The 19,601-nt window shown below is 38.2% G+C and overlaps 1 protein-coding gene across 1 annotated transcript; it reads left to right on the top strand.

Moving 5' to 3' along the window:
• Positions 1–297: 297 nt before the first annotated feature.
• Positions 298–18,610, top strand: LOC113128065 (hemicentin-1-like). Its single transcript, XM_026303113.1, has 13 exons — positions 298–741; positions 1,483–1,752; positions 1,903–2,229; positions 2,617–2,874; positions 3,636–3,940; positions 8,290–8,329; positions 9,375–9,644; positions 9,819–10,145; positions 10,836–11,087; positions 14,500–14,907; positions 15,389–15,658; positions 15,839–16,165; positions 16,997–18,610. Exons 1-13 carry the CDS (start codon positions 672–674, stop codon positions 17,659–17,661), a joined length of 3,789 nt encoding a protein of 1,262 aa, XP_026158898.1. The 5' UTR covers positions 298–671; the 3' UTR covers positions 17,662–18,610.
• The last annotated feature ends 991 nt before the right edge of the window (positions 18,611–19,601 follow it).

The following is a 19,601-nucleotide window of genomic DNA, read 5'->3' as shown; positions in this document are numbered from 1 at the left end:
GTTTCACAAAGGATTGTGGAAGGTGTTGTGTGGGTTGACACGTCAAAACCGGAACGGACAGACTGAGGCCTTGTTTAAAGAAATGTTACGATGTTAATGTTATTGTCTAGCAGCATAATCAGTGTCTAAGTTACTACTTTAAAATGTGCATTTAGAGATTGGCCTGTAGTTACTTGGTGTTCGTTCTCTACATAACAGCTCTTTGTCTTCTGATTGTTGGAGATTACACACGGATGAAAAACAAAACAGGGATGTGAGGAGTGCTGCTGGAATGGGGCTACTTCCTGTAATTAAGACAACTAAGTGATAAGGATCCTCATGAAGCGGAGGAATGTTCACAGCTCTGCCCTAATTTCTACAACTTATGAGCACAAAACATCTTTCACTTAGTTGTCTTGAAGGATTAAACTTCAGTTTTGTATAAACCACCAATATGTCTAGATATTATGTGCCAAGTGAGAAGGGTGGTACAAAATGCCCCTAAATGATTTCTAAACCTTAACTCTGTGCTGAGCACACACTTCAGGAAACAGTCAGGATGTGTGCTGTAAAATTAGGCTGGGCTGCCAACATTGTTCAGCTCCAAATGAAAGTGAAGAAGAAGTGAACAACTCAGTGCAGTCATGTTCTGACCACCTTTGGATGGTTTTACTGTTTTACAACCCAGAATCATGTTTTTCCTTTTCGTTTTTTGGTTCTTTTCTTTGAGTGTTCTGCAGGACGTCCGTGTGTCCTGTTGCGGTAAGAGAATAGTTTTCCATCAAACTAAAGAAAAACTTTATCTGCATCAGGTTATTCTCTGTAAAAACTGCATTATGATATTTATGTGTGTGTCAGCACTAGGTACCTTAACTGTCCTGCAGCTGCTGAACTTCAGTCATACAAACTTACAAAGTACAACAAGGCATAGTTCAGTAATGATGAAGGGCTTTGACTCTTCTTCCTTTTGGTTTTATTTAAACACTAATTGTGTTTGTTTGTTTAAACAATTGCTACTACAGCGCAGAAATAAGATTAGTATTTAGTGTCTAATCAGTAACTAAACGTTTCAGCATCTTGGAGTCATTGCTAATTGATCAATTAAGTGACTAAGAAATTCGTAAAATGATTGATTAGTCTGGGACAAGCCAAATACCTTGGATAAATAAAAACATTTGCCATAACTACATGTGTAATTTAAATGTGTAAATGTTTGTGTATGGATTTTTATATTAAAGGTGCACTATAAACAGTTGTCTATGTAATTGCAGAATATAGGCTAAATAGGAAGAGCATATATTTGATCACAACAATGCAGACAAAACTTGTTTGTATGTATATTACCAATTTACGTGCCAGCATACATGTGAATATATTTCAGTAGTTAGTGAAAGAATGGCTATTATCTGAAAGAAAATATTTAATATTGAAAACCAAGAACAGTTGAGATATATGGCTGAATTTTTGCTGTGTATAATCACAACCTTAATGTGTTTCTCACAGATCAATGTGCACATGAACCTGTGTTCACTCCATCCAGACTGGTAGTGAAACATGGAGACCCGACCTCTGCCTCATGCTCCATATGTCAACATGGCTGCCGCTATGGAAATCCTGGTTTGGAAAAACCTATAGGAACTCATACAAGAAACGGAACCACATTTTTCTGGAGGGTTAACAGAATGTCTGAATGGGACATATCTATCATCTGCCATTATGAAGACCTTGAAACTCAAAAGCAATGTTGTGGTACTCTGCCTATAACTGTTTACAGTAAGTACATACCTAATCACAAAATACTTTTGCTAGTTATAATCAAAGTGAGTAATAGAGCATCATAGGTGTTTGATGTTGTCTGATGTTTACACTCTTCATCTTGCTCTGTGTGCATCTACCTCTGTACGTCTCCCTTTGTCTCCACAGAGCCTCCAGACACTGTGTCCATCAGTGTTAATCACAATGGGCTGATGGTTGAGGGACGTCAGTACACACTACAGTGTACAGTCCAGGATGTAGCTCCTGTTGGAAACCTCACTGTGACCTTCTACAGAAGACAAACATCACTAGTCCAAATACGGTCCAACAAAACCACAAAGACACCAGTGACTGAGACCTTCACTCTGAAAATCAGCCCCAGTAAAGATGATGATGGAGCCCAGTACTGGTGTGAAGCTAAGCTACAACTGGGACCTGAAGCACCACAGGACCTTCCAGTGATGGTATCACAAAACCTCACTGCCACTGTCTACTGTGAGTCTGACAACAAGATCAACACACATCAGTTTTTCACTGAGCCAAATACCAAATACCATTTAGTGTTTATCATCTTAAAGGTAAGACTATAAATAAATGCAATTTCCAAATATTTTTCATTGTCATACTGATCAAGCAGAGAGAAAAGCAGAAATAAGACCTACAATCATATAATAAATAATTACTTTGACATTTATAACACATCCTGTCTGCTCTATACATTACATTCTTATTATAACTCATCGCTTCATCTAACGTGGAAAGAGAGAATAAATATATTCCCAAACTGTAGAACTATTTCCTTAATGATTATTTGTCAAAATCTTTTATTTGTGCTTTTTGCATTAATGATGTTTTTTTTCCTCTCTGTCTCCTCTTCCTCAGATAAACCTCAGTTTGCAAACACATTACATCCACATCAGATCACTGTCACAGAAGGAAACCCTCTACATCTGAACTGCTCAGCTGTGGGAAACCCCAGGCCCTCGTACAGCTGGGTGCTCCCGTTAAATCGCTCTCCCTCCATCAGCAACAGCGTTCTCACCATCAACTCTGTGACTATTGCAGATAACGGGCAGTACAACTGTTCTGTCAGAAACACTGAGGGCACCAAGAGTATGATGTTCAGTGTGGTTGTCAAAGGTAAGCTGGTTTTAATTTCTGAATGCTAAATTTGTAAAGCATACATACAATTATATTGTGTCTTTATTAATTTGACTTTTTGTTTTTTATCATTGAGCATCTGTGAGTTTTACAGTAGTAAGCGATTCTCAGATGACATAAATAAAACTGAATACATTTTAAATAATATTGTTTAAAACACAGTATACATCAATACCCCTGTGCAGTATCACAAAATTGTCAAATGATTCAAAATGGCCGTCTTACAGTATATTATTTTAATTGCTATTACTATTTCATCTTTATTTAATATAATTCAAAATAAAGAGCTGCAAATAACAGAAGGCACAGCGACCGTCCCACCACTCAGTTTACTGTGGACATAACCTTGCAGTGATAAACACACCACATCAGAACAGCAAGATTAAAGCTTACCGCAGAACATTAAAAGACGCCTGATGAGTACTGGCAGCACATGGTCAGATGAAACCAACATGAAGGCGTTTGGTGCGATGGAGTCCAGCATGTTTGAAGTAGACTCTGACCATGAAACACAGACTTGGGCGTTGTGATCATGCGTGTAATTATATATTTGCCTCGTCGGCTAATTTTTTCCTGCCTTTGACCATGTCAAGGCTCAGTAGTAGGTTAGCAACAACTTGACTATATGAATGATGTGAAGACATTTCATCACTGGTAGATGATACAGGTACAAAAGAGAAAACGTGGCTGGTGTCAGGACTTCACTTAAACCTATTAACTGTCTGTGTGTGTGTCTGTAGGTTTGGAGTTAACCAGAAGCACATTGCTGCCAACAACTACACCCCCCACAACAACAACTACACCCCCCACAACAACAACTACACCCCCCACAACAACAACTACACCCCCCACAACAACAACTACACCTCCCACAACAACAACTACACCCCCTACAACAACAACTACACCCCCAGCAACAACTACTACACCCCCTACAACAACTACTACATCCCCCACAACCACAACAACCGCACCAAACAGCAATACCAGCAGCATGTTGACTGACAGGTTTATAATCTATTTCATGTTCATTTTGTCACTTCTGGTTTAAGCTCATACCAAGAGCGTTTAGGAGGCTGTTTGTGTTCAGAACAATATGTAAGTCAGCTTCTTGTGTATGCAGATTTACTTTTTACAGTGTAATACTGACATCTAACCACTGAGACATCGTCCTGTGACTGAGTGGTCATATGTTTATGTTTTGTGTGTATGTGTACACTGAATATACTGCACTAACTCTTCAGTTAGAATAACTGTACTTTGTGAGAACTGTAACTAATCTGCTGTCTATGGCACAGCTTTTTTTTGGTATTTTGCTGTACATTAAAGTTCATATAAAGTTTAGAGAGCAGCTCCGTTTTCACATCTTTATGTTTCTCAGACACATTATTTTGACTTTGGTCCAATTTAGCCCTGTTTAGTTTTAGTGCTGTCAGTGTAATTCAAACTTAGTTTTATATAAATGTCATTTTTCAATGTTGACTACTACAAACATTACACCATCCACCTCCATTGTATTGAGGAGGAGACAGAAAATGGAAAATCCAGACTAAACTTGAGTCCTCTTAATATAGTTCCCCCCTGAATTCAGAGAGTCATGGGTGTAGACACATGGAAATGGGAATAACAACAACAAAAGGGGAGGAAATCGAGCCAGTTTGACAAAAGAAAGAGCTGGAGTTGTGTAATCTCAGTCCACTTTTATATATTTATATCCCTCACATTTGAAATGTCATCCTGAGGATGTTTGCTTGCTCATGCCTGCATCCTGGATATGAACTAGGGAGTGGAAAATGAGAGTATGTTAAAATGAGACTTTAAAGTAAATGCAGTTGTTACTGTGATTAAGAGTAAAACAGAAACCAGTAGAGTCCTGCTTAAGTCATGGGCGGCCTATCAGGAAACTAAACGATAAAGATCAGCAGGAAGGGGATGAATGTTAGGACCACAAATCATCTTTACTTTACTTGAAACACTAAACTTTGTTTTCTTGCTCATGTATAAACCACCTGTATGTCTACAGATATTCCATGCACAGATCAGTATGTCCCAGTGTGTGTGGGTCAGGAAGTGGTGGTACTAAGCTTACACAATTACCCAGAATGCAATGTGAGTAAAGGTCGTGCAAAATGTCCCTTGTGTACTATCCAAATATGTCGTCTGGCAGAGAAGGCAGTTTGGTGAAAAAGCTAATTCAAATCTTTTTGACACAGTAATCAAAATAATAAAAAAAAGAAATTCTTCACTAACTACTAAATGAATAGCCTACTATTTACTAAATCCATAGAAATGTTGGTCCGTTTGTGACGACTTTTTGTTCCTCATTAGTCTTGTCTCAGAGTGACAGCAGTCAGTACAGAGTAAGGGGACAGAGGTAGCACTAGAACAGGCCTGGTCTGCTTCTGACTGTGGATCCCTTACTGGTAACTATGCAGTACTACACTTTCACTTTCACAGGTCACTGTGTTTAAAGACGTGACTGTGTAGATATTGTCCAGCAACAAAAGAAAATCAGATATAGGGCCTGTACTGATCTCTATTGGCTCTTTGTGATTGATGGTTTTTTGACGGTTTTGTGAGGAAAATAAAACGGAATAATGTTTTTTGTTTGATTTATTTCACTTTTTCTTCTTTGATTTTTCTGTGCAACTTCTTCTTGTCCCGCTGTGGTAAGTGAGGAGTTTTCCACGCTGAAAACCTAAAAACTTATTTGCTTTTGAAGATATACTTTAATACTACGAGTTTTTATCATGTTTTCTTTATCTTCACTGTGCTTTTACTTTTTAAATCAATTTGACTTCTTTGGGGCATTTGTCCTGTATATTATTAAAGCAATGTGTTGTTTGTGGTAAATAATGATTCAGAGGACACAATGACTGCATGACATGAAAGTAGAATATATGAAAGTTTATTTTGTATCATTTTTTGTTATAAATAATTGGGTTTGTATTTACTGCCAACTGCCTGACAATATGAAATGACAGCGATTATCTAAAGCTTCAAGAAATATGGTTTGGTGTTTGCTTTAATGACATTGTGTGCAGTGAATGTGCGTCTGTTTGTGTAATTGCTCATTGAAACACAACCTGACAATGTGTTCCACAGGTGAGAAAGATGCAGATTTCAGTCCATCCACACTGTGTCACTCTGCTTGTAACTTCACCATCGCTGGTTTGGAAAGATCAGTGGGAGCCAATACAACAAATGGAACCAGGATTTTATGGACGGTTGACGAAATGAATAAAATGAACGTTTATGTCATGTGCTTTTATTATGATGATGAAGCTAATGAGCAGTGTTGTAACATCCTGCCTGTAACTTTTTACCGTAAGTACTCTACTTGTTGACCCGCTTTAGCATCTTGGATGTTTAGTTTAAGATTTACGTTGTCACTTTACAGTCTGTATGTCACTGTCTGCTTCTATGCACCTTCTGTCAGATATAATAAATGGTTACTCCCAATTCTTTAAGCATGGTCCGTAAAGGAAATGATACTGAAGTGCAGTACTGGTGTGAAACTACTACTACTAGAACTGGGAACTGAAGGACCACAGTGCCCTCCAGTGGTGACGTCACAACACAACTCCTTTGTAAACAGTACCACTACCACACTGACCAGTGTGTACTTCATGCATTTACTCTTTTCTCTGGGTTGGAGTTTATTCCTAGGGTAAATCCGAGGTTTCACAACGGGATTAAACCTGTTTCCTACGTACTGTAACTCCTCTGTAATATCAATACAAATCTAATGAAAAGGCAGCAGGTTGTGGATGGATGATTACTTTTCTCATTGTAATAACACTGCTGTTTAATCACATGCTGTATATTGTCATCATTATTTAGTTTCCATTTTAATAAAAATAGTTACTCTGTGGTTATGCTTAATTCTGTCACATTCAGCAGTTGCTTAGAATAAAAGTTGAACAAACAGACGTCAAGAAACCTTTTGTTGGAGCTTTTGAAATGACGCTCACAGTGCCGACGCGAACAGCACTGAGAATCTGGATCCATGCTAGAAGACAAAGAGACGAGCCAGTATGGTTTCTTTATTGGGTTTTCATGTTTAAGGTAAAGTTCAGTAACACATAAATTTCACGACACTAATGTTATGCAGTGTGATTCTTTTGTATGTCACATTTTTGAAAACAACTGTGCATCCAGATGTCTTGAGCTTTCTAAATCTTTTTTTTTGTTGTCTTTTTGATAACTTCTCCATCCATAAACAACACTGGGACTAATTCTCAGTTTCTTTCATTGTTTTCTTTCCTAAACCTGAGCAGGTTCCAATCAGCTTCTGTTCACAGACCTACAGGAAAGTCCATCCATCCGTCCGTCCGTCCGTCCGTCCGTCCGTCCATCCATCCATCCATCCATCCATCCATCCATCATCTACCACTTCTCCTGGCACATCCAGGTTCCTTCTTGGGGGCTGGAGTCAATTCCAGCTGACACTGGGTAAGAGGCATGACACATCCTGGGCTGATCACTAGTCTATCACAGGACTTGTAGTTGAAAGTGATTCTGTAGCGATATTATATGAGTAGTTGTACTGTACTGTGCTGAATATGCATTTGCCTTTTAGTCAGTCTGAAGGTGTTTGTTCTCTCTCACCTGGAGTCTAGTCAAATTCAGGTTGCATTCTAGAAATGATGCCCCAAAACACAGTTTTTCTTATTGAGTTGAAGTTCCTTAGCTTAATCAAGCTTATCTTATCTACATTCACATGTGTCTTTATTTATTTCACTTCTGCAAAGAAGTTACAGTGTTGGGTTTACTACTGGGGCATTAAACCACATGTGGCTAAATATATATTTTTGAGTGTTTATCAGGCTGGGCTGCCAACATTGTTCAGCTCCAAATGAAAGTGAAGAAGAAGTGAACAACTGTCATGTTCTGACCACCTTTGGATGGTTTTACTGTTTTACAACCCAGAATCATGTTTTTCCTTTTCGTTTTTTGGTTCTTTTCTTCGAGTGTTCTGCGGGACGTCCTTGTGTCCTGTTGCGGTAAGAGAATAGTTTTCCATCAAACTAAAGAAAAACTTTATCTGCATCAGGTTATTCTCTGTAAAAACTGCATTATGATATTTATGTGTGTGTCAGCACTAGGTACCCTAACTGTCCTGCAGCTGCTTTAGTCGTAAAAACTTACAAAGTACAGCAGGACATAGTTCAGAAATGATGAAGGGCTTTGACTCTTCTTCCTTTTGGTTTTCTTTAAACACTGTGTAATTGTGTTCTTGTAAACATGACTACAGCAGCAGTTAGTGAAAGAATTGCTGTTATCTCAGAGACAATATTTAACATTGAAAACCAAAAACAAATCTGAGATATATGGCGTTTGAGTTTTATTTACAAAATGTGTATAATCACAACCTTAATGTGCTTTTCACAGATGAATGTGCAGATCAACCTGTGTTCACTCCATCCAGACTGTACGTTTGTAACATTGCAGTAGTTGTTAAAACTATATACATCAGTGTCGCAGAAATTGACAGAATACCTGAAAAGAGACTGTGGTTCCCCTCAACATTGTTCCACTTCAATGGATAATCAAAACAGGAAATGGAATTAAGGCCGTATTTTACTGTATAAGTTGACATCCAAATGAACTTTCTGGCCACTTTTAGCTTTAATTCTATTCTGTTTCGGTTGTTTTGAAACACTTGAACTGAACTTTTTTTCTTTGATGAATTTTCTGTGTGGTTTCCATATATTGGCCTATGGTAAGTGAGATTTTTTTTAGTAACATATTGAGTTTAGTCATGGTTCATTGCAACACAAGCTTTTCTGTCCGGAGTGAATTGATGCATTCAGTGTCTTTAAAAATGGACTGTTAAAATAATAAACCGGTTTCAGAGACCTCAGTGTAATAGAAAAATATTATTTATTATGTAGAATTAGAATGCAAACATTTTCTGTCTTTGTACTTTATTTTGTTACGCAGTATTTTAAGATTATTATTTTAAGTATTAACAATCAAGATGGTTAAATTTTACCTGAGATGTGAAAACTTCCTCAAACACTGCCCACAGTGGGTGGGGATTCTGTTTCTGTGCCTATTTATTTATGGATGAAAAATACTTCTGTTTTAATTTGTGTTAATTTATTAATTATTTATTATTTATTATTATTAATTATTTGCTTTGGAAGACAGTGTGTGTTTGGTCCAGAATCAACACATTAACAGCAAAAGTTTCCAAAATTCAGAGCTACTGTATTAAACCACTAAACTCAGCACTACAGCTCGAATACAAACAAGAGTTCACAGGGGCTGATGCTCATATGCAGTGTTGTAGTGCTCTAAGTATAACTATTAACAGTAGATAAGCACAAACCTAAACTCTAATTTACAAAATCATATTTCTAATTATTTTTAATCACAGTGTTATTTATTAGATCTTTTTGTACTTATAAAAAAGCATACCAACGCTTATATCAAAGCTGTGTATAATCACAACCTTAATGTGTTTCTCACAGATCAATGTGCACATGAACCTGTGTTCACTCCATCCAGACTGGTAGTGAAACATGGAGACCCGACCTCTGCCTCATGCTCCATATGTCAACATGGCTGCCGCTATGGAAATCCTGGTTTGGAAAAACCTATAGGAACTCATACAAGAAACGGAACCATGTTTTCCTGGAGGGTTAACAGTATGACTGAATGGGACATGTCTATCATGTGCCATTATAAAGACCTTGAAACTCAAAAGCAATGTTGTGGTACTCTGCCTATAACTGTTTACAGTAAGTACATACCTAATCACAAAATACTTTTGCTAGTTATAATCAAAGTGAGTAATAGAGCATCATAGGTGTTTGCATGTAGGTAGCTGAAGTTGTTTGATGTTGTCTGATGTTTACACTCTTCATCTTGCTCTGTGTGCATCTACCTCTGTACGTCTCCCTTTGTCTCCACAGAGCCTCCAGACACTGTGTCCATCAGTGTTAATCACACTGGGCCGATGGTTGAGGGACGTCAGTACACACTACAGTGTACAGTCCAGGATGTAGCGCCTGTTGGAAACCTCACTGTGACCTTCTACAGAAGACAAACATCACTAGTCCAAACAGGGTCCAACAAAACCACAAAGGCACCAGTGACTGAGACCTTCACTCTGAAAATCAGCCCCAGTAAAGATGATGATGGAGCCCAGTACTGGTGTGAAGCTAAGCTACAACTGGGACCTGAAGCACCACAGGACCTTCCAGTGACGGTATCACAAAACCTCACTGCCACTGTCTACTGTGAGTCTGACAACAAGATCAATCATAACAAACCAATGATTTAAGAATATTTTTACACTGTTTACAGGAAATTTGAAGGAATAGTCTGACATTTTTGGAAATACACTTATTCACATTCTTAGAGTTAGATGATAAATTTTGTCTATTGTTTTCTACTTTGTACAGCACTTTGGTTAACAGTAGTTTTGTTTAACTGTGCTTTATAAATAAATTGAACAATGAATGATGATAAGATTTCTACCATCGTCACATCTCCACAGGTAATATGAAGTTACAACCAGCAGCTGATTAACTAAACTAAACTGAGCATAAAGAACAGGCAGCCTGAGAAGCTTTGGCCTGGTTCTGCCCAAAGACGTCAAACTTTGTCTAAACATGTCACATTTATTGACTCTTTTACAAAACCAGAATATCCAGTAAATCTTCTACAGTCACTATGCATGTAATGTAGATAGGTATGCAATGAGCTATAACAGTTTGCAACAAGGAGTTTGTGTTTCTTATGTATTTCATTTTTGTAGTCATGAGTTAGCACAGTACCAAGGAAAGAGGATCTGACTAAGCCTAACACTTTTGTCTGATGTAACAGTCACTTTACTCAGTGACACTTTCAAACAGTTGATTCCTACTCTGCCTATGTTAGTCGACCACTTGTTGACTTATATTGATTTCTCCGTATTTAATACACAGATAAGCCACAGCTCAATCACCCATCGAAGAGAACGATCACCATCACACATGGAAGCCATTTACAGTTGAACTGCTCAGCTGCGGGAAACCCCAGTCCCTCATACACCTGGACTCTCCCAGGTCAACTTAACTCCTTCAACGGCAGCGTTTTCACAGTCAGTGCTGTCACTGTTGAGCATGAAGGGAAGTACACCTGCATTGTCAGCAGTGATTTGGGAACTGCCACAGTGTTGTTTGAAGTCAAAGTCCAAAGTGAGTTCAAACATTTATCATTCATACTCTTGGTGGTTAGGATCATGACTGTGACGTCCCTCTAATCTCCTCTATACCTTTGACCTAACTCTTCACAGGGAACTACAGGCTCCTAATAGGAATCGCTGGAGGTGGAGCTATGCTGGTCTTCACTGTTGTCATCATTCTCTTCTGCATCCTCAAATTTACAAGAAGGATTTAAATGATGTTTTTAAATGGTGTTTCTACTGCTAAGGTTGTTTTAATATTTCACAGTGTTGTGTGGCATATAAGTTCTCAAAATAGTGCTTATTTTTCATAGTGTAATACTGATATTTCACCACTAGAGGATGTTAAAAAGTTTTCTGCGTCTAAGGGGGGTTTTCAGCATAAAATTAAATCCTCACACATATTTTACAGGCTGATTTGAACAAGTAATAGTGGTCTTAGTAGAGTTACTGAGGTAAAGTCTGATTACTTTTAAAGGTTAGGACATATTATAGCCTATACAATTATATTTTCCAGAATTTAAACGTCTTTTGAGCTTTTTCAGAACTAAAACAGTGTTAAATAGAAAGCTTAGTTTAAATAAAAAGAGAAATTACAAATGTTTCCTAATTTAAATCAGGAACTATGTGGTTAAATTATAAATGAACAAGCTAAAAAATCTCATTGTGTTTCTTTTAGTACTCAGACTGTACAGAAGTACAGTCAGACTTTTTCCACTAAAACTGTGCATCATTTAGACCAGAACATTAAAAGCAAAGTAAATAAATAAAATAGAACTGAAAACTGTAAATATATGAAAAACCTGATGACGCATGAGCTTAGTATTTCTAAAATCCTGCTGGGAGTTCTTAAAATTAAATGCAAACTTTTATCATAAATTTGAGAAGTAAATATTTTATCATTGCTACCCCCTTAATAAAAAATTTATAATATCTGCTATTCGTTTCACTCAGTTAAATCTATTTTCATTATTCATGCTGACCCTGTGGCGGACTGGCGATTTGTCCAGGATGTACCCAAACTCTGCAGCCCTGGAGGTTCCAAGATAAACAGTAGATGAAGGATGAAAGGATGATTCACGTTCAATGGGGGCCTACACTGCAGGCCAACAATTTGAGCAATGTGCATAGTCATGAAATCAAAATTGCAGCAAAGTCAGAAAATAAACTGCTATTGTAGCAACAGTTTTTAGTCATGGTTTGTATATACGTCAGAGAACTGGGCGGCTTATCCATCCATCCATTATCTACTGCCTATTCTGGAGCAGCAAGGGTCACGGTGCGAGTGGCAAGCTAACACTGGGTGAGAGGTGGGGTACACTGCATCTACATTAAGTCACTTTTCATTCTATTTTTTAGCCACTCTACATTTCCTTATTTCCTTTGGGTCATTTTTCATCTCTCAGTCACTTTGGATTTTTTTTTTTTTTTTGGTCTGACATATTTCTCTGTAGTTTTTTCTTTTTTGTAGTCATTTTGAGACAGTTTGCAGTAATTTTGCCTCTAGTTGTTTTGGTCAGAGATTAAAATAGTATCAGAAAAGCTTTTACTTTTGCCCCGTAAGAAGAAACATCAATATATTCCGTTTAAATTCCTTCATTCTGCTTCTGTGTAAGAGTTAATGTAGCTGATGTTGATGTAGCATGTGACTATGCTGTAACCAATCACATATATATGACTATAAATGTACTGTAGCTCATGATTCATTAGGAGATGACGCAGTTCAGTCTGTGATGTTTGGTAACACTTTTCTTGAAATTCATCTGAGGGTCAACTTTCTCAAAGTAGCCCTTAACTCATCTATATCTACTTCCAGTTTTCACTTCTGCTTCCTTTGCAGAACTGGAAACTATCTAATATTCTTCTAGATGTTTTTAACAGCGTAAGGGAATTTTATGTTGTGTCACAAACCTCATGCTAAAATGGTAATTTCTCTAAAGTGACACTTACAAGACGAGACCAAAGTGAATCTCTATTATTGCAAACTTTCCACTTGTATTTCAAAATTATCAACAAAAAACAGTCAACTGAAAATACTAATCACATCTGCCAGCCTTCAAATTGGGTAGCACGAGCCCTCATTTCAGACAGATGTCATTCTTTTGGTAATATGTTGTTAAAGCTAGACTCCTGCTTCTATTTCCCAGTCATCCCACATCAGTGCAGGAACTAATGGAGTCACATATCTACAAACTGAGTCACATATCCGCAAACATGTTCCAATTTGGCCTCTCAGTCTCTGTTATGTGCCAAACTGCTATAACTCACTATGTCCTATAAAGAGCTAAGCCCTGTTAACTGGAAAATGGCTGCAGCACCTGCAACAGTGTGCAGAGGCAGCAGAGGGAAAACAGACATGTGGAATAACAACAGAGCTTTAACTTGTTTATGTAGCAGCTCCCTGTTGAGCCTGTTTGTTACTTACACACACTGGTGTAAGTGGCCTGTTGGTTTTCACTGGGTGATGGATGTCAGGCTTGGTATGTCACTTCTTTCAGTTCCAGTTGTGTGGTTCCTTTTCTCTCACCAAGTTCAATTCAATTCAATTCAATAGAGATGTGAGGGGGGAGGAGAGGGGAAGGGAGGGGAGGGTTAGGGTAGGGGAGCTCAGTGCACCGATGGTCCTCGGACAGTCTGGGCCTATAGCAGCGTAACTAAGGGATGATTCAGGGTTACCTGAAGCCAGCCCTAACTATATGCTTTGTCAAAGAGGAAGGTTTTAAGTCTAGCCTTAAAAGTACAGAGAGTGTCTGCCTCCTGAACCCAGACTGAGAGCTGGTTCCACAGGAGAGGAGCTTGATAGCTAAAGGCTCTGCCTCCCACTCTGCTTTTGGAATCTCTGGGAACCACAAGTAGACCTGCACTCTGAGAGCGAACTGCTCTATAATGGCATTAAAACATGTGTTTGTCCTGCTGAATTCCTAGCTGGGGTTGGGGAGGGCGAGAAACATGATCAAACTGCCAAAAAATAAATAGGTCACTGAACAGAGGAGAAAACTGTCATGGAAAATATCCAGCTGAGATGAGATAAACTTCATGAATGCCCAAAGGGAAGTTCTGGAAGTAGGCCTGTAACTGAAGTAGGAAAAGAAACATTCTGGGATTGCGACATGGTAAAGTTAACGACTATTGAAGTGATTACACACGACTTTTCCTGGTGAGAGGGAGAAGTCTGACTTCTCAGGAACAAGATAAGAAAAAGATGCTTCGGGACAATTAAAATTCCCGTTTCATCCACCAAACCACCTTTAGCCTTTACTCACTTTCTCTACTTAGAATTAGAATATTTTCATTTAATTAGCCCTTGTCCTTCTGTATATGGTTAAGTATTAAGACATATTGCTGTTACTGTGTCTGATTGTCCAGGCTGGACTGAACCTACATAAGTGCAGTAATCACTGATTATGGTGATTACAGCGGCTGAGGACTCAAATCACTGAACATATATTGCGATAATAGAACAGAAAACAATGTGATTTTCCCTGAGTGGGTGAGACCCCAGGTTATTATCATCATTACCTCATGGGTACAGTTACTCTGCGCGAAATTACCGGAATTTCCCAAATGCTCAGTGTTTTCAGTTTCTCTTCCCATTTCTCCTTATGGTTACACGGTTATTTCGCTTATATGTCACAAACCTCCTCCCGCTCCTTCCGCTCCTCCTGCTTACGAGACCTGGTCTCCTACTTTCATTTTCTGTCTGAACATTTGCCTTTGCCTGGTCAGTCTTCGCTCCGCTCACACCAAAACCAGCACCATCATGTTTTTCTCCTACTTGTTTTCGGCTGTTTTTCTGGTGAATATTCTCTGTGGCTTCCATGTCTCCGGGTGTGGTAAGTTTTCCGACTCTGTTGCGGTTTTGGATTTTAAAGTTCGCCTTTAAATGCGGTTTGCGCTGTTAAGGACAGAAGTGAAAAGCGGTTTCATTTACCATATCATGGGATTGTATTTTATCAGAGGGACTGAGGATTGGCAGGTATTGATCCTATTACAGGCGCCAGAGTTTTAATTACATAATTAATTGAATATACAGCTCATCTTTTGGTATTTATTCATTTTTTTAAAATTATTTGTTATGTAATAATGTGTATAGTGGCTTTGATAGGATTTTTTACCTTTATATATTATTGGAGTATGTTGTTTGGAGTAGATAAAGCATTTTCAGGGCAGTCTCATTAGGACATGTTAATGTTTACCTAAACAAACAAATGCTTTGTTAGAGCACTAATTAGCTTCTAGATGCTTTTATAGTGTGTTTGGTTACAAATTCACACAAAGCTGTGTATAATCACAACCTTAATGTGTTTCTCACAGATCAATGTGCAGATGACCCTGTGTTCACTCCATCCAGACTGGTAGTGAAACATGGAGACCCGACCTCTGCCTCATGCTCCATATGTCAACATGGCTGCCGCTATGAAAATCCTGGTTTGGAAAAACCTATAGGAGATTATACAAGAAACGGAACCATGTTTTCCTGGAGGGTTAACAGTATGACTGAATGGGACATATCTATCATCTGCCATTATGAAGACCCTAAAACTAATAAGCAGTGTTGTGGTACTCTGCCTATAACTGTTTACAGTAAGTACATACCTAATCACAAAATACTTTTGGTAATGATGATTTAATCATTAACATTTCTAATTATTTCTAATCACAGCGCTGTTTGTTATTAGATCTTTTTTACTTTTAAGTGTTTTTCTGCCCATCTCGCTCTGTTTCTCTGAGCTTGTCTCTTTGTCTTCTCAACTGTCTCCACAGAGCCTCCAGACACTGTGTCCATCAGTGTTAATCACAATGGGCTGATGGTTGAGGGACGTCAGTACACACTACAGTGTACAGTCCAGGATGTAGCTCCTGTTGGAAACCTCACTGTGACCTTCTACAGAAGACAAACATCACTAGTCCAAATACGGTCCAACAAAACCACAAAGGCACCAGTGACTGAGACCTTCACTCTGAAAATCAGCCCCAGTAAAGATGATGATGGAGCCCAGTACTGGTGTGAAGCTAAGCTACAACTGGGACCTGAAGCACCACAGGACCTTCCAGTGATGGTATCACAAAACCTCACTGCCACTGTCTACTGTGAGTCTGACAACAAGATCAACACACATCAGTTTTGATGTTTTATTTTTCTCTTATTTAAAGCTGCCCTAATCAGTATTTTTATATAAAACTGCTTGTATGTGAAAGGGGTTGGTTCACTCTTATCGCTCATCTGCATTATGTTAATGTTTGGTTTCAACTTATGCATGTGTAGCAATACAGCACAGTAAAACTGTCCCACCTGGCACTTTGGTTCAGACTGAATTATCTCAACGAATGGATGGATTGTTTTGAACAGGACCGATATCTGTGTTCCCAAAAAGATGGTGATTGCCTATCTTCTTCTCTGGTGCCATCAAGACGTTAACATTTGTGGTTTTGAAAGAAATGTTTCAACAACTACTGAATAGATTGCAGTGAAATTCATGATAGCCCCCAGAATAAACTGTAATAACTCTATTGATCTATAAAGATCCCATCTACCACAATGATAAGTTCAATATTAGTATAGGACGTTAAGTTTATGAGCAAATGCCTGCTAAACTGACGATATCCTCATTAGCCTCAGCTGTACTTCAGGTTTGAAGCTAATTGGCCAATATTACTATGAAGTCCTGGAGAAACAAGGAGAGAAACAAGTTCTGCTTCAGTATAACAAACAAAGATATATAGTTTCCACTGCAGTGTGGCAGAACAGTATTGTATATACTGGAGTAGCAGAACTGGAACCTTCTTCCTGTTAGGGACAGCACTGTCAGAAAAAATTTGGTACTTTCCAACATTGCTCTTATACAGTGTGCTGGATAATGTTTCATTTCAAAACTTTTTTTGTTATGCTGATGGTAACGTTTTTTTTTTTTCAACTCACAGATATACCTCAGGCTGTGAACTCACTTTCACATGAGATCAACGTCACAGAGGGAGACACTCTGCATTTGAATTGCTCAGCTGTGGGAAACCCCAGCCCCTCGTACAACTGGAGTGGCCCGACGCATCACATTTCCCCCTTCAACAACATCAGTGTTCTCACTATCAAATCTGTACATGCTGACAGTGCGGGTCAGTATAACTGCACTGTCGAAAACAACATGGGGAAGGTCAACGTGCTATTCACCGTGCATGTTAAAGGTGGGTCATGTCCAGTCTTCACATTTGAGATTGCTATGGTTAAAAATGGAGTCGCTGAAAAACAACCACGATATTTGCTTTCAGTCTTGTTTTCGCCCAGCAGTTGCAAACTAACTCTAGCCCATGTGAAATTGAGACAGACGTTCATTGTGACTGTTTTGGTCTTTGGTATTGGTGTGATGAATAACAGTCTGTTCTGTTTTCTTTACCCTATCCCCCTCACCCAACTCTCCACAGCCAACAACATCTCATGCATTTTAGTCACAGCAATACTATTTTGTGTTGTGATTGGTGCCATTTTGCTAGGGGCATACGCGGCCTACTACAAACACCATCGAATGGGAGAGTACAACTTGAAGAAAATTCTTCGTGTTCGTTCAAAACATATTCCCATGCTCCCTGCATAGTAAGTCTGTGGGAAGGCATGAAATGTTAATGGACAGTTTGGAACTGTTATCATTAGTACATCACCTATTGGAGTATGGAGATTGGAGTCTGGATTTTTCTTTAATTCCTTCCTCTCATTTCCTGCTGCTGTGCTATGATGGGATAAAATACCATAATAACATTGTAAAATGCTGTAAAAAAAATGATAACCTAAGCTCCATTTGTAAAGGTTTTGTATTATATTATTGATAGAGTGTAGAGTGCATTTTTCTAAAGTTCTGCAGTTACTGAAACAGTGTCTGATGGCAAGTTATTTGTAATTAATGTAAATTGAAGTACATTATCTGTATTATTCTGAACAGTAAAAACTTTAAAACTCTAAGTTAAAAACTTAGATTTCATAATTTGCTATTTGTCGATGGATGTGAGAATTTTAACAAATTCCACAGTGATGTTCTCATTTGGCAAAACTGGCCTGAAACAGACAGTGTAGCTGATGTTTAAATGTAAATACTGTGTTACTGTTTCATTTTGCTTGTATTACTGTGAAAAACCTGATTTCCAGAGTTCCTGTATATACAGTGCTTTTGTTTCAAATTTTACACTCTGAACTTTACAGCTGCGTTAAACCAATAATCCATCACTTAAGCGTGACTTCACACTAAACCACAGCTATTCTGTGCATCTGTGGTATTTGTTGTGTTACACTGCATTTGTATGGGAGTGTGCTCTTGTAGGGTCAGGTTGAACAGAAAAACAAAAAGGGCAATTCATAAAAGTAGATGGCAGACAGTGTTACAGTGAAACTACAATAAGGAAGTATAAGCTTTGACTATATCGTATAATGTGAATAAATGTATCCTATTAAAGTATAATTTATTGATATTTTATCACTTTTTAAAGTAGTTGCAAATGTGTTAAAATCTGATCTGCTTTTCATTTTCTAATGTGCTTATTTCAACCCTCCCCAAAAAAAGCACAGACTGTGGCAAGGATATTTTCCTGTTTATGAGATTCTTTATCACATGATTAAAACTCAGTTTTGACCTCTGAGGCAATTACAGGAAACCCCACTGCTGTTGTACTGGGTGGAGTAAGTACCCAGAGATTTTTAACTCTTGTCCTTGTGGCCAAACCTCCCTACAGGAATACAGGATCTATTTTGAGAGCATTAGGAGCAGAAAAGATTTTTTATTTGAATGTTGAATAATGTATTCTTGATGTTCAAGTCAAAGGTTTGACACAGTTTCCCTTTCATTTTACAACATTAACCAGTGGTTTTTGTTTTGTTATAGTCCAGACATAAGACAAAGCAGGAAACTCCTCATTACTCTGGTCCTCAATGATAAATTGTGTCATCCTAGTGTGTCCCGCTGTAGAAATGAATGTGGAAGTGAATGGTTGTCTGCTTCTGTGTTAATAGATGACCTGTCCAGGTATCTGCCTTTAGCCCAATGCCAGCTGAGACTGGCTCCTGGTTTAGTCAGCAGAAATAGTTCATTTGTGTTCGTAGCTGTTTTGGTGTGATGTGTGTGTGTTATAGTCCAATCCATGCTCTTATGAGCAACAAAGGTCAATAATACAACAATGGGACCATTTTTGTAACAGTCTGATGGCATTTTTATGTACAGTACAGGGTTATGAAAAAGATCTTATTATTGAAAACAGTATAACCACTTCTCCTTATAATCCTCTGACATCATTTCCTTCTCTATAACAGGATGATGATATGATAACCCCTCTGAAATATCCCATTACTTCAAAGTGACAAGAGATCCAGCTTTAAGCTTTTTGATCCATATTTACCCAGAACAAAATTTTAATTATTAGATCAACTCTTGCAATATTTTCTGTTCCTTTAACACAGAAAATATCGATCCTTTATTCTATCAGTGTGCAGACACAAGTACATTTTGGACAGAAACAGAAAGCTGTCATTTCAAACTGAAATATTGTTCTG

Source organism: Mastacembelus armatus, chromosome 1 (genome assembly GCF_900324485.2).
Source record: "Mastacembelus armatus chromosome 1, fMasArm1.2, whole genome shotgun sequence".
In the NCBI taxonomy this organism is placed as follows: Eukaryota; Metazoa; Chordata; class Actinopteri; order Synbranchiformes; family Mastacembelidae; genus Mastacembelus; species Mastacembelus armatus.
Note: the sequence above shows the minus strand (reverse complement) of the source record. Positions and strands in the feature narration are given on the sequence as shown.